General features: G+C 39.2%; 1 protein-coding gene across 4 annotated transcripts in view; it reads left to right on the top strand.

Annotated features, from left to right (window-relative positions):
- The window catches only part of AFF2 (ALF transcription elongation factor 2), a 391,718-nt gene that overhangs the window by 89,758 nt on the left and 286,417 nt on the right, over window positions 1–15,543 (top strand). For all 4 annotated transcript variants that reach the window (XM_066334072.1, XM_066334071.1, XM_066334073.1 and 1 more), the window contains exon 3: window positions 2,939–3,829. In XM_066334072.1, coding sequence (XP_066190169.1) covers window positions 2,939–3,829 — 891 coding nt within the window. The remainder of the gene's footprint in view (window positions 1–2,938; window positions 3,830–15,543) is intronic.

Raw genomic sequence — 15,543 nt, 5'->3', positions numbered from 1 at the left:
CTACTAGCCATGAGTCACAAACCAGGCATATAATTTATGCCTTGGAATACTCAAAATGCAGCGTTTCCTTGATAGCAACAAAATTGTGATGCAGCATGCTGTTCAAAAAATAAGATGTACAGAGGTTTTCTTTAAGAAATCAGCCAATTATCCAGCATATGAAGGTAGAAATTGTCCCTAGTCTGGAAGTAACAAAGAGCAAGCAGAAATTGTGACTGGATTTTGTGTTTCTCTTGCTGGTGTCTGGGCTTGTCAAGGATCCCGTGCTTCTTGTGAGAGCCCTGGATTTGTTGTGGAGATAAAATAAAAACACTAATGTTGTGCCTTATGTTTTAAATGCAGATAGAGCAGTGCACTACATTCCTGAGCTCGTTCAGATTGTGATGTGATGCCCAAGTCTGATCTTAGTTGTGTGTGCTCTAATTTTATTGAAGTGTAAGCCAAATTACCATTAATAGTGGGTTTTTTGCTTTACAGTCTTGTCCAAAGGCCACTGAATAGAGTAATTATCCTTCCATTGACTTCAGTAACCATTGGATATGAGCTTTAGTGTACTTAAAATACACTAAGGATGTTGAAAATAATTTCATCTCCATGGTTTTCAGTAAATACATTTTTATTAATGTTCCCTGTAAAAGGCTATGAATAATAATAATAATACCTAACATTTATACAATGTCTTTTATCCCCAGGATGTGAACATTAGGCATAAAATAGACTTAATATCAAGCAAAGTTATATTTATCATCATGTGATATGTAAAAGAAAATACATGGAGAAAATACTCCAGCATAAAATTATTGAAAATATCTACTTTCTAGTTAAAACATTTTCTCTGTGAGGATCTAGACAAGAGCCATTTATTGTGCTGGGATGTTGAAGTGTTACACTTATGATACCTTGTCAGTACCTTTGGTTTTTTTAACCTGTACTTTAAATGCTCCCTGGAAGTGTAGCTGAACCACAGAGGTGAAGGTTGGTGGTCAGGCTTTTTTTTTTTTGACACTGTTTTTTCCCATGTTCTATCCCGTAAGGAGTTAAAGTGTTTGAGCAAGGAGGAAACAGAACAAGTATGTAAGTGTTTAGACTTCGAATCATAATTCCTGCTGGGCCCTTATGCACAATGGAATCTCCTTGTTTTAAATTTGGGGGTTGAACAGAAAAAGCCTGGTTTTGGCTGCTGCCCAAACAGCTCATTGTGCAACTCAATTGAAGGAGACTGCTCATATACAAAGAGCTTATTCTTGGCTTAGCTAGAATATAATTTTTGCCACTAAAATGACCAACCTGGGGACTTAGTTAGTGAATTAAAGTGATTCGTGGCTCTCCACAACTGGGATTATTAACTGTGTCAGTTAGGAGCACTGGCAAAATGTATAGAGACGGGAACAACTTTGAACAGTTAATTTTTAAATCACTGCCTCAGTGCAGTGCTAATATATGTTACAATCCCTGAGAATGAGCAAAAGGAAATTTGCATTTATTATCTGCTTTTTTTAAACATTTTTTATGGCATATTCAGTGCTCTTCTCATCCTCTGACTAGTTCAGCAGTGGCTAATAGAAGTAGATATTTCAGGAGAAATCCACGCATGAATGTTTTTCATCACTCAAACTTCTCTTTAATACTTTAGGAAAATGGGATTAGGGGCATAGTAGGATCCCTCACCAAAGAACTGTGACACTCTCTAACCAAGCACTGGCTCCTAATGCTGATTTTCCCCATCTTTATGGCCTGGCCATTGGACTGTGGCACTGCTTGTTTTATTGAGTGAAAACCCCTCGAAACAGAAGTAGAGTTTGGCTGTATCGTGACAGAACTTTGTCATTTAATTCCAGACTCTAGAAGTGAACCATCTGCTTGAACAGGAACTGTAGTTCAGCTTTGTTTTTGTCCTTTGAGTCCTGTAAAGCCATGAGCATGGGGAATAAGATGTTTTATTCCTCTGCTGGTCACTTCAATGGAACAGAAAGGTCAGGAGGAAGGCTGCTGCTTTGCATCTCTGTGGGGTGAGTTAGAGCAGGAAGAGAGAGGAAATCAGCTGTGTATTAATTATAGCTTCCAGCTTATTTGTCCAGCTATTTCCAAGTGAAAGGGAAAAGGAAAAAAGAAATTTCTTGCTTCAAAAGGAAAAGTGTAATAGCAGTGAAACAAAGGTGAGTCAGTATTTATTTAATAACTACTGGAAATCAAAGAAAAACAGGATTAAGAAATACAACCAGCCTGCAGACAGTGGAAGAATCCTGGTGCTTAAGAATGTGGCAGTCATGTCTGTTTATGTTCTATGAGAAAATACTTCTGAATGATCTTTTAGTTGAACCTACCATAGCGTGTGGTAGAAGCTTTTTCTTCTCTGGATTCAGATGGAAGATACTTCAGGTCAAACTGTACTTTCTGTGAAAAAGTAATTGAAGTCAAACTGGAGTGAAGAGTTTGGTGCTATTACAGACTACCCAGCTTCTATTTATGACAGCACTGTGGGTCAAGGGGCTGATAGAGCAATAACATACTTATATCAACTGTGTGATTACAATTCAAATGCTCAGTAGCCAGTAATTGTATGTTCGTGTTTTGCACGATGTGAAATGTACGAGCCCGACGTCTCTGACATAAACCCAGCTTATTTTGTGCCTAACATCCATAACTGATGCAATTTAAACACTTCTCTGAGAGCACATTTAAGAAAATGGGAAGCAGTAGACAAGTGTTACTGATGCAAGCCCGTTTCAAGACATTCTTTGAACACAGTTATTGATAGGTTTTTCTTACATAACATATGCAAAATGTAATTGAAATTTAATTAAATGTCAGCGTGACACCATTAAACAGCTAACATTTGCCATCTTCTAAGACAACTATTCTGAGCAGTAACTTGTAAATCAAGAATTTACTCACGCTTTTCTTATTTTCTTTTTTTTTTTTTTTTTTGGTATTTTAGACAAATAAAGGCGACGCCCTTGCAAACCGTGTCCAGAACACATTGGGAAATTATGATGAGATGAAGGATCTGTTAACCAACCACTCCAACCAGAGCCACCTTGTAGGAATCCCAAAGAATTCTGTCCCACAGACACCCATTGACAAAAATGAGCAGAACTTTTTCCCAGAACCAAGGAACAGGATGATCCCATCTCATCAGATCAGTGGCAACTCATCGACATCAATGCCTCCTCCTTCTTCATTGTCATCCAATTCTACTTTGCTGCACAGCCACCAGAGCAGCAGGAAGTCAAGGACAGACTGGTCCCGCAGTGGTCACAACTCCAGTGGGGCCCAGCCAAGCCAGTCCAGTGGTCAGCAGAGTCGGACAAAGCACAGCTCTTCCCATGACCAGCCACAGGGCAGGTATGAAGATCTCTATAACTGCCAGGGTGAGCAGCATAAAAGTGGGGGCACTGAGGAAGGAAATGCTATGGCAACATCTTCCCACTCGAGGAGGCACGCTCATGCAAAGTCAGCACCTGGAGAGCACACCTACAAAGAAAACAGTCACTCCAAGTCACCCGCAGAGCCTGAGTTTGTAGGCCATGGTCCTGGATCTCCACTTCCTTCCACTTCTTTGTTAACTGCAAACAATGGTCTTTCCACTCAGAATTTCCCACCAGGACTTCACTGTAAAAACAGCATGGTCCAGCAAAAGCCCACAGCTTATGTCAGGCCCATGGATGGTCAGGACCAGGTACCCAATGACTCACCTGAACTGAAACCCCCAATAGAAATTGAGAGTGGATATGGAAACCAGTCCTTTGGAACACTGCTGGAAGGAAAAGTGAACACACCTAGCTCGAAAAACAAAGTACCAAAGCTCAACATTCCTCCTGTTAGTGAAGTAAGTGGTTTAAAAATATCTTCTCTCTAGTACTGCTTGAGTATTACATTCACTAAATATTTTCCTCTGGAAATATGCAGTTGTGTTTTCTGGGATTACAGTGTGAAACATTCCTTTTTCTAGAATGTGCAGTTTGTTGTGATAGTCCCAGTAGCAATATTTAATGCCGTTTTTAAAGCACAGTTTGGAATACTAACATTTCTTGTTTATGATTAATATTAAAAGGCTAGATCTCTGTTGGGTGTAGTATATGTATACCAGATATACTGGTTCTGGACAGGGAACTCTAATATCTCAGTTCATCTGCAATTTTCACTCCTGAATTCTCAACTAGTAGGTAGTTTGATAGACAGACTGCTGTTTCAAACTCTAAGGAAAAATGGCAGTGTTCAAATTTCAGTGGTACTAAACAGTCCTGCCAGTAAGGAGTTTATTTGCAGAGTTTGCTAAATTCCCTTTTTTTTTTTTTTTTCCTTTTTATTGGAATTAATGTGACTTAAGTTGTGAATAATGCTTATGAAAATGTGTCCCATTGAAGCTTTTATGCATTTTGAAGAGCTCTTAATACTGGGATTCAGTCCCAGTCTCTGCAACCAGCAGTTTAAGCTGTTGAATTTTGTATTGCTGGTCAGAAAAGTAGTCCTGTGAGGAACATTTTACTTGGTTCATAGTCGTGTCCATTCCAAGCACAAATGTATAATAAGGATACAGATTGAACTATTTATATTTTTTTCTCCTAGTCTGAGTTTCTGTAAACCAGTAACCTTTGGAAGGTAGGTGTACAGTGTGCATATGAGCAGAATTGCAAGATGGGTTTTACATAGCTTTCTGTTTCCCCAAAAATATTTCCCTTCTTGGTAGTATTTTTATCCTAGGAATGAGGAGCGATGCATTCTTAAACCACTTTATTGCAAAAGGTCAGCTTTTTCTATTGGAATGATTGTTTCAAGCCAATAATTTGTTTGACTATTTAAAAACTTGATGTTATTTATTAACATTCCAGGCAGCAACAAAGACTGATGTGTTTTGCAGTAGAGCTTGGAATAATTTTCTGGGAACTGCATCTGAAAACAGTAAAAGGCCTATTTATATCAAGTGGAAGCTGAGGGTTGCTTGCAGATGGCGTTTTATTAGAAAATGTATTTGTTAATAAACGTAGCTTTCTGCAAGATTACTTTACAGATGTTTCTGTTTATTTTTACCTTGGGTTAAAAATCTGCTGGTGTAGATGACTCCAGAGTCTGCTGTGATTTGTCACTAGCATTGTTTGGCAAGTAAATAATTGCATGCAAAGGAAGTAATGATGTTGCAAAAGCAGATACTTCTTTTCGCTCTTGCCATCTATTAACGCTGTGAGTCAATAGAAGCACTTTAAAGTGCAGCATTAATGCAAAGTATTTTTGGAAATAAAATCTACCTTTTGCAATTTGTGTCAACTATTAAGAATGCACTTTTAATTTCTTTGCTTTTTGAGTGGAATCCTGGCACTGTGAAATCGATTGAGTTGTTAACAATGTTTTTTGGGTGCAGAATTTCACCCACATTCTTCTTGATTAGCTCTGAGAACCTCTGATGTGAACTGGGTTTTTTTGGTTTTTTTTTTGGGAAACATTTCTAGTTGCAAAGATAAAAAGTTGCATTATGAATTGTTGTTACCTTATATCCTGTGTAGTGAAAAGCATAGGTGTATAATTAGTTTCATGTATGTTCAGATGAATGGTAAACTCTTAAGAAATTTAGAAATGAAAGTAGATACCAATCTTAAAGCAGTCTGCATTTTGAGAATGAGAATAGTTGAAGAGGGAGAGAAAACTCAAAGCTATGACAAAATAATTTTTCCTTTCTGAGACAGAACACAGGACAATAGCCAGACTGATGGATCCTTTACAGGCAAATCTTCTCCTGGGTTTGGAGGGTTGGATTTTTTGCCTGTGTCAGGACTGTGAACTTTGGCCCTCAGTGTTTTTCCACAGATGTGTATCCTGAATTTGATTTAGCTTGCGTTCAGCTATAAAACTCTTTCCAATCCAACATTATAGATAACTGGTTTAGTTTAAGCTTAATCAGAACTGACAGTGCACACCTGTGAAACCCATAACCTTTTCAGAATGACTGCAGTGAGTGGCTCTGTTGTAATCTTTATACAATTGATGTGGAGGCTTATGATCCTTTGGTGGTGCTTATCAATTTATGAACCTTCCCAAGCCACCTTGAGCCATAGTGATCTGCTTGAAACAATTTTGTTCTTACTCCACAGGTTTCCATCTTAACACTGTTCCTGGTGCTGGTGGTGATCTTCTTCAAGCTAGCAAAAAGAGAGTTATTGTTTTGGGGCATTTCTCCATAATTTGTTCTGTGGTTTTCCTCTCTATCTGAGTCCATTTTTTCAAGTTGCTGAGTGTATGCAGGTAGAATGCACACCAAAAGGTTTTTAGTGATTCACTCAAAGTTTTGCATGTTCTTAAGATGAGGAATTCAGTAAAGAAATAAAATTCCTAGCCGATGGTCCTGCAATAATGGCACCCATTAGGGCATGCAGTGTTGGAAAAGAAGAAGACTGTTCTTGCTGTCTTACAGAGAGAGAGAGGGGAATAAGTAACCAAATATTTGAACAAGCAGATTTAAAAGAAGTGCTCAGACTGATGTGGAAATATGGTGTCATTTATCATGGCTTAATGGAATAAGATGTTGAGTGCCCTGGAAGCGTTCTGCCATGTGTAAGGAAGTGATCAATTTTATAACATAATTTGTGTCACTTGAGGTGTTGCTCTAAGAATCTTTGCTCATTTGCTGGGCCCAATTCTGCCATCAGGGATGCCCATCCATCTTTCAGCTCCTCTGGAGCAGACAGCATTGTTAATGCCTCGCTGCTGGCGTGTGGGTTAGTGACTCCCAAGGTCGTAGAGATTCACACTGAGTTCACACAGACTCTCCAGGGTGGGTCAGGAGGTAGAGTTTAGCAGCTCTTAGGGCCCCTGTGGACTAATGCTTGCCTCTGAGTGGGTGCTGCTGTGTGATTTCCATGTCTTGGCTCACCCACACAGAGCTGGTTCAGCTCTGACTGCACCATTTCTGGTAGAGAAATAGAAATAGCAGAGCCTCTGTAAAGTTTTAGTTATGTCATGGAAGGGTTTCTTTGTGATTTTGTGATCCTGTTGATTTATTTTTGCTTTGTTTTTTCAAACCAGTATTGTTTTTTAAGGTTGAAGGTAAAACATTTTATGGTTTGGTGCCTTGAGCAAAACCCAGTGTAACCAGTAGTGCCCAGGGCTGGCAGCCCCTGAGCTTCAGAAGCTGTGGAGCAGATCTTCATGAACTGGGAAGCCATAGGGCCATCATGTGAGTTCCTGGGGCAGAAATCCCCCAGATCTCATGATGCAGAGTCAATAGCAATGACCTTGGAGATAAAACTGAGAGAGAAAATTACAGAAAGCCTCAACCTGTAAACATTATTTCCTGTTCCTTTCCTATTAACTCTCATCTCTTTAGTATGTATTTACACGCATGCTTAAATACACACACGTATATATTAATTTTGAGCTTGCATTTAACATTTGATAAATTGTAGCAAGCCAGGAATATTGCAAAGTGCTTTTGTATTATGCAGAATTCCACCTACTTAAATCCTATGATGGCAGATGATTGTTACTTACCACTCGAAGAGAGCTGCATAGTTAAATCCCATGTATTTCTTCCAAAAAGTAGATGTTAGAGACCACAATAACAGCTGATCTTCTCTCTGCTGCTTTAAAATCCAGAATCATGGTATATGTATGTATATTTAAGCCTCTAGGAATCAGATGCTTACAAATTATTTCAAATTGACTAACGCAGCAGGTGGCAGCTGAAAGAAAGCCTGTACTTTTCAGATTGGGCTCAAGCACAAATTACTGAGAGCACTGAGGAAAGCAGAGGGTTTTAAGGTCTGTGGGAACATTAGAAGCTGCATTCCTGGAAAACCTCATGCCCAGTTCCCCAGAACAATGCATGGATTTCCAATAAATGTTTAGGGGACGGGGAATCGAGAGCAATTGAGATAATTTTTGATTCTCAAGGCAGAGTTTTTAAATCTCGCTACAGAATTGGCTTCATGTTCCTGCGAAGCAGCAAATGCTCATGTACGAAATTCTCCCGAAAATACAAAGCTAGGAACAAATCCAAAAGGCCTACGACATCCATGTCACCACCCACTTAAGGAATAAAAAATGGAGAACTTCTATTTTCACTTTACTTCTAGGAAAATATTTTGACGGGTTCAGTATACTGCAAAGTGATAAGCTTCTGTTACGTGTTTCAAATCATTCTGTTATCGCTGCATGTATTGATTTGCTTAGTGCTTTCTGAGCTAGCTATAAAAAAGGCTGTTCTCCTTCTGCATTAAAGAGCAAGAAAAATTGACAGGTAGATAACCATATTGATTGAACCTAAATAGTAAATGCAAGAGGCTTATATATGGCTTATAAAACTCTCTATAGGAACCAAAGCCAGCATAATACCTTTTTTTTTTTTTTTTTTTAATTTAGTTTAATAGCAAGTAGATGCCTTTAACCAGCCCCACCCCTTTTTGATATACATGCTACTCTAGTTTCCAACTGTAGTACATTCCCATAGTTCTGGGCAAATCACTTTTTTGAAATGCCAGCTCTAACTGTCCCCCTGACTTTGAGCTTGGAAGAAGAATGGAGTGAATCATGCATTAAGATGAAATCCCTTTGCTTGGTTCATATTTCAAAAGTCCGAGGACAAAAAACAAACCCAAAGAGCAGTATTTCTTGCAGTATTAGAGGTTGCAGCCATGTGTTTTTAATTTGTCAATACTGTTGAGAAGTAATGTTCTTATGATACTTCTAAATGAAGACCATATGACAGCACTCGACTGAAGACCTGTTTTTGTGGCCTTTTGGAGGCTACTGTCCAATGGCCTGGACAATGGTTAGCAAAGCTGCTTTGCAGGGATAGTAATAAGACAGCTTGTCTAGTCTACATCAAACATAAATAAGCTTATTTAGGGCCTGATTTTGAACCACTGTGACCAGTGGGAAGTCTGCATTTCAGAACAGGGCACTTAAAGTCACTTGAATAAGTGTGGCTAAAAGAACTGACCACGTGTGTTTGGTTTGGGGAAAGAAGGGTTAGGTTTCTTCTTTCCCCTTGTTCACTCGTTAGTGGGTTTTTGTTTTGCAGATTATTCCTAATTTTGACTTGCTGTGAGGAAGGAAAATGTCTCAGTGAAGTTAGAGTTAACTCTGGGAAGAGTCAGACCTGTGGTGTCTTGAGGAGTGATTTATTTTTTTTAAACCTTTTTGAAATTCCCAGTGCCAGAGTAATTGCTTGTCTCATTTGGTGTCTTATGAAATGTCACAAAGTGAAATGACCTCAAAGGCTTTGGGGAGAGCAGCAGAAGAATTTGTTTGGCTTGAGCAAAGATGTGAAGGCATTATTCAAAGGCTGCAGGGGGACTGTAGGGTGTATTCATAACTTTGACAATAAATTCGGTGTATGACTATGGAACAATCACTTTTTTTTCAAGAAAACATCACGAGCTGGGTAGAACCAGCATAAAGTGTTATGTTATCTCAATATTGACTGTTAATGTACCTTTTAAATAATAACCAGGAGTTGGTAGAGTTAATTTTTCTGTATCCATCTATCCAGCACACAAATGTATCAGGAGGGATGCTCTTGAATTTTGGGATTAGTAGTCTGCTTAGTTGTCAGCTAACAAGGGCATTATTTTAGGACCAGCATAGCAGGTGGAACAAAGTTGAAGCCTTTGCACTATTTTTTAATACTCTCCTGGAACATAACCTGCTTTAATAAAAATATTTTCTCTGAACAGTGAAATAAACACTGCTCGGGTAAGAAAAAATTGGAAAATGCCATTTTCATGTATTTGAATACTTCAAGATGTGTGTTGAATAGCATGGATGCTTCTTTCTGAGAACGGGATGGGCAAATATTCAGGTAACAGCATTTGGCCTTCTGTGCTACAGTGAATGGCCGTTTTTAAACTTTACCATCAGCTATGTAAAATTTTATTTTAGCTGATGCAACCTCTAAAGTAACACACAACTAGTTTTAAAAAGCCTACCTACACTGCTCATTCCTGTCACAACTTTCAGATTTTTTTTTCCCACAATCCTTATTCTTTGCAGAGAAACTAAGGTTTTAAATAGTCTGAGAACGCAGCAGTCACATGTTTTTTCAAGAGCAGGCAGGAGAGTGTGCACACAATTCTGCATGGGCAGTGACAGCTGGAGAATCATCACTGGGACTGAACCTGGGGCTTCTCTGGACAGCCTCTGCTTCTTGAATGACAGCAGGGACTCTCCCTAGAAGCTATAATTTGCTTTCTCCCAGTGCTGCTCATTTATAGAATATGATTAAAACATTGCATACAACACACAGCTGTTAAATGTGTAAAAAGAAGCATAAAGAAAATCAGGGCGTGTAAGTGCAGTCTTGGAGAAGAAAGCTTTAATCCTGATGAAAACTGTAGTCAAGTAGAAAATTAGGCTGCTGTACCTGGTAGGTGTAGATCAGGAAGGAAGAACTGGAATGCTCCTTGCAAATGCCAGGAATCTGGACAGCTGAATGGTGCAGAATGTGATTGACTATTGCAGACAGAGGAGGAAATCAAACATGAAACTCTTCAGATGTTACATGAGCAGCTGAGACAGAAATACAGCTAGCAAAAGGTAAAGGAGGAGGGACAGCACCACATATTAGAAGCTGAATGAAGATTTACAGAGAATGATGCAACAAGTAAAATAAGAACTAGGGAAAGAATCAGAGGAAAAGGTTTCTTAGGCAGCAGAGGTGAGGAGGACGTGGAGGAGATGCAGGTGATGTGAAGGTACAGTGCACTCTGCTTTGGCTCCCATAGGACCATGCTGACCATGGACAGGGGGTGGAAGCACAGCAAAACTGGACCCACCATGTGGGAAAGAGGAACTGCAGTGCTCAGGTATGAGAACCTCACCTTTCTGATGGAGATCACAGAGGCAGAAGTGCTCAACTGCTCTTAAGCTGCTCGGACTCCATCCCATGGAAGGCTGGACTGATGCTCAGGTCTCTGAGCCCTGGCCCCAGGCAGCCTCTCCTGCCCTGCCTCCTGCATTCCCAAGGGTGTGAGGGGCTCATCACATGCACACCTCAGAGTGTTTTCTGTCCTTTAGCCTGCTGACATGCAGAATTACACTCAGATTTTAAACCACTGCAGCAGCACAACATGAATCATATGTAAAACATACCTTCAGAATGTGAAAATCAGAGGAGGTCTTATATGAGCATTTCTGGTGTTATGGCCAGAGCCACCCCACTATAAGCTGTAGTCTCTGATTCAAGTATGGAAAAGCATTTAGGAGCTGCAAGTGAAAACATCATATGGGAATACTTTAATAAAAAAAAATCCCACAGTGAAAGAAAGTTGAACATATAACTTGGCAATGCTCCATGAACTGCAGATATAGGTTAAAGTTATTTAGTTGGCAGGCAGTTGCTGGTGTATTAGCAATGTTGGGGAAAAAAATCTAATTTCTGTATTTTGGCTTGTGCAGTAAAGAAATTCCTCCCACATAAATATGTTCATTTCACCTTCTGGGAAGTAAAGAAAGGAAACTGTAGCTGCAGTCTGTTATTTAATCTCCCTGAAATTAGCATTTGGTGCTCAGGAAGATTGAAAGATTTTATGCCAATGCCTTCCTCAAAAGAAAGAAATGACACACCACATATGTTTTAGCACTGGTTAGACTGTTAAATGGAATTAATCAAAATCCATGTTAAAATATTTCCATGTGTTAATTAGCAACAGTTTGGAACATTAAAATACATATTGGCTTGGGAATAAATTAGTGAAGAAATATCAGATTGAGTTTGTGGGGTTTTAACTGCAACATAATATACTGTGTGTTTTAGAAAGGTAAATGTAAATACACTCCTCTGAAATGCTGTGGTAATGTGCATTTAAAAATCGGGCAATAAACCAATCTAAAACAGGCTTTTGTTACGGCAGAGTGATACCATTTCCCATTTTAAAAGAAACATTGGATTGTTCCCTCATATAATAAAATGGGAGAAAAACAGTTTAAAAATTCTTAGAGTTTCATCTCAGGCCAAAGGAAGTTTTTAAATCTCTCCTTTGAAAATCAGTGTGATGGAGCAACTACCAACACCAGGTCTCCCATTGTGAGCAGAGGAATTCACTCCTGCCTTTCTCCTCCTGCTGGGTCATTGCAAAGTTTGTTTTCCATTCTCTCATACTGAATATTTAGAGCATCATAAATACCATAAATTCAGGTAAGCATGTAAATGGAACAAACGCTATCCATGCTTAAATGATTAAATGCATATTAATCCATTTAATTAATTCACAGAAGGCAGATACCTGTGGTAGCATCATAGATACCAAACTCCTAACTGAGGATGAGAGGCCATGGCTGGCCCACAGAGTATCCATTTCTCCTCCTAGGGAGGGAATGGCTGTTCTTTATCACGACAAAAGAGCATATAGAAACCACCTCCAAGATCTTTCTTGGAGTTGTGTTTTAGGTTTGATCACCCACAGTCACATTAGTGGGGATAATTTTATGTACGTTCAGTTCAGGAGAGTTAAAAAAGGGAGGTGGTGATTTTCATTTTTTTCTATGGGTGCAGCTCACGTAGCTGTTTGTCCTGTAACACTGGGCTTAAAGAAAAGGTTTGGGGAGCTGAGGGAGGAAGAGGCAAAAGAAGTACAGACTCAGTCATTTCCCAGGCTGATGAGCCTGGAAATTTTGCCTGGGTTCACAAAGATCTCTGAGAGAAATCAGTGATCATAGGTCTAAGCCTCAATCCCCATTAATACTGTCAATTAATACTGCCAGTCTAAACATATTTTTGTTAATACATGCTACTTCCCCTTGCACATGTCCTCAGAATAAGTTCCCATTGTTATATCCCCCAGATGTGTGAACTCATTGGGTTATATTTCACTGAACTGCAAGCTGTGATGCTTAAATCCACAAGACAAGCTGGCAATTAGTTCTGTTTGTAAATACACCCAGGCATCCATTTATAATTGCCAGTATTTTAAATATAAACATTGAGATAGTTCTTTCTTAAATATAAAACACTAATATATACTTTGTAAACTTAAAAAATCATAAGAATCCTCAGGTTGGGGGAGTCAGGATTTGGATTTTATTCCTTAGTTCATCCTGAATGAAGCTTCCTTCACATCCTGGTAACTTTAACTCAGTTTAATCCATTTTGATGCCAAGAAACCCTAACTTTCATGTCATCAGAAAACCTGAAACGTCCCCCAAAAATATAATTGGGTACTAGCATATGCTACTTACACTTGAACATGGTTAATTTTGAACCTCTCCTCGCATCCAGGAGTAGCTTTTCTGAAGTGTCTTCCTTGTGAAGAAAAACTTCACAGTTTATTTTGCATTGGAATAAAGAGAGATTGTAACATCTTTCCTTCCCGCCAACACAGGCAGTTACACATTGACATGAAATATGGCACAAATTCAGCTGGGGAAATACTAAAAAGGGTACTTTTTATTCCAAACAATTATCCTAGCGACCGCACCATTCGTCCCACAATCCTGTGATCACAGAGGTCACCCTTTAACACGGGTTTATGGCCACACAAATGGTTTGCAGATCCAAAGTTTAAGGAAATCTGGGATTTCGAGCTTTGCTGGTGTTTCTGAGAGCAAAACTTGACCATTAAAGTTTCCTGAGGTCTGTGGAGTGACAAAAAGCCAATAAGGGGAAATGCATTGCCTGTGCCAATGGTGGACATTTTTTCATTGTCATAAATTATTTCTTCCACTACCAGATAGAGAATGACTGGGCAGAGTGGAATGGAGGCAGGGCTGCATTATCCAAGTTTCTGCATGCTGAATACAAAGAAGTGCATTTAAATCCCACTACATTTTACATACAAGTTGCTTTTCCCCCTCCATATAGTGATAAACTGGTTCTTTCCAGTTCCTTGAAATAAAATACCCAATTCACTGTGCTAAAGCTAAACAAAATAAACCAGAGTAAGAAGCAGACCCTTTTCTGTGGGGTGTCGAGGTGATGGTTAAATAGAGCCAGGCTAGACCTGTCCTGCCCTTTTGTGATAATATTGCTGTGGGTAATCCCAACAGTTCCACTGGAGGACGAAGGCTTTCCAATTTTGATTAGAAAAAGCAAAATTGAGCCATAAATGGTCAGTCTGAATTAAATTTATTTAGGATGGGGAAGCAAGAGTAGGATGTAGAGAATTACTGCTCTTCAGAGGAGAAGAATTATTAAAATTTGCAAATGCTGTTTTTGTAAACACGTTTTATTAAGATGTAACTGCACCTGCATTTCATCAAGAAAATTGTTTGCTGCAGTTTTTAATATACTTTGATATATTGAATATATTTGATTTATTTTGATAATAATGGGCTTTTTTTCTGCTTTTATTAGAATTCTGCATTCTCTAAGTCCCTAGTCCCAAGTATCAGCTTTTGTGAGAGATGGCCTATTTACTTATAATTTTCATCCCCCTTTTTCACAGCCAGTGTTTTAGCTATAATGAAGACTTCAGATAAGCCACCAGATTTCAGATGCTAAATGATTTAACTAAATCAGGAATATCATATTACTATTGACTTTGCTTGGTTGCAAGAGCCAGGTGCTGGAAAGAAAAACAGTGTTTTTCTGTTAGCATTTTAGTTTTTTGAGGAAAAACTTCGGAAAGAAATCCGAGCTTCTCCAGTTGCTCTTTTTTTGGTTGACTGAGGTGTGGTCTCTGAATATGTGAAATTAAGTTTTTTAGGTTGTATGAGGTGGTGACAGGAATGGAGAAATCCCTGCCTTGTCTTCACCATGGGCTGCACTCTCCAGCTCTTTGAGAAGGGAAAACTTCTGTAAGTGCTGGAGGCAGCTTTCATAACTAAGCACCTTAAAAGGGAGCTGATCTTTGCAGCCAAGCATGGAAGGTTTTCCATAACAGATCTTGGATGGGGTCTCAGAAATGGGTGCTCTGGACAATTCTCCATGTTCTTGGCTGCTCCAGTCATTTTAGTTCCTAGGGCAAGGCAGATCAGAGAGAGGGATTTCCCCTTTCATTAACCACAAAAAATACATTTGTTCAAGAGCAAATAGCTGATGAGATAAGGCAGGCAGCTCTGATGCTGAAGAAAAGGCTGTTTGTGTCAAATACAGAGGAAATACTGCTCCCAGATGAACCACTGTCAGGACTGTCCTTTAACAAAGCCAAATTTATTTGGGATCCTGGCTGTGGGAAGGCCTTGTATTTAGTTTTCTTATTAGCTAACATGGGGCACTGCATGGTGAGGAGGGATGTGATTGTGGGCACCTGTTTCTTCTAAGTACTGAAAATAAAATTATCTTCTTCACTGTATTGACTTGAGCTTTTGTGGACTTCATAGATGATCCTTTTTCTGGCAGTGATTTCACCAGTTTGTGTTCTCTGTGTTTGTGCAGATGTGCAAATCCAGAGTTGTAGATCAGCAGTAGACAGGTGAGCACTTAGATCTGCATCCACACTCACAGAGGCTGGAAAGGCTTTTCCTGGTACACTGCAGTGGTTTGACAATACATCACACATGATCAAAGTGGGAAGGAATTACAGATTTTGTTTTGCTCCTGTGACATGGAGCTACGTGGAGATCTTCGCTGCATCTGGTTTCTGGTTTTGGCCCTGAACAGACAAATATCACAGG

The sequence above is a fragment of the Sylvia atricapilla genome, chromosome 21 (genome assembly GCF_009819655.1).
Source record: "Sylvia atricapilla isolate bSylAtr1 chromosome 21, bSylAtr1.pri, whole genome shotgun sequence".
NCBI classification, from domain to species: domain Eukaryota; kingdom Metazoa; phylum Chordata; class Aves; order Passeriformes; family Sylviidae; genus Sylvia; species Sylvia atricapilla.
The sequence above is the reverse complement of the archived record's forward strand: the minus strand, read 5'-3'. Positions and strand labels throughout refer to the sequence as shown.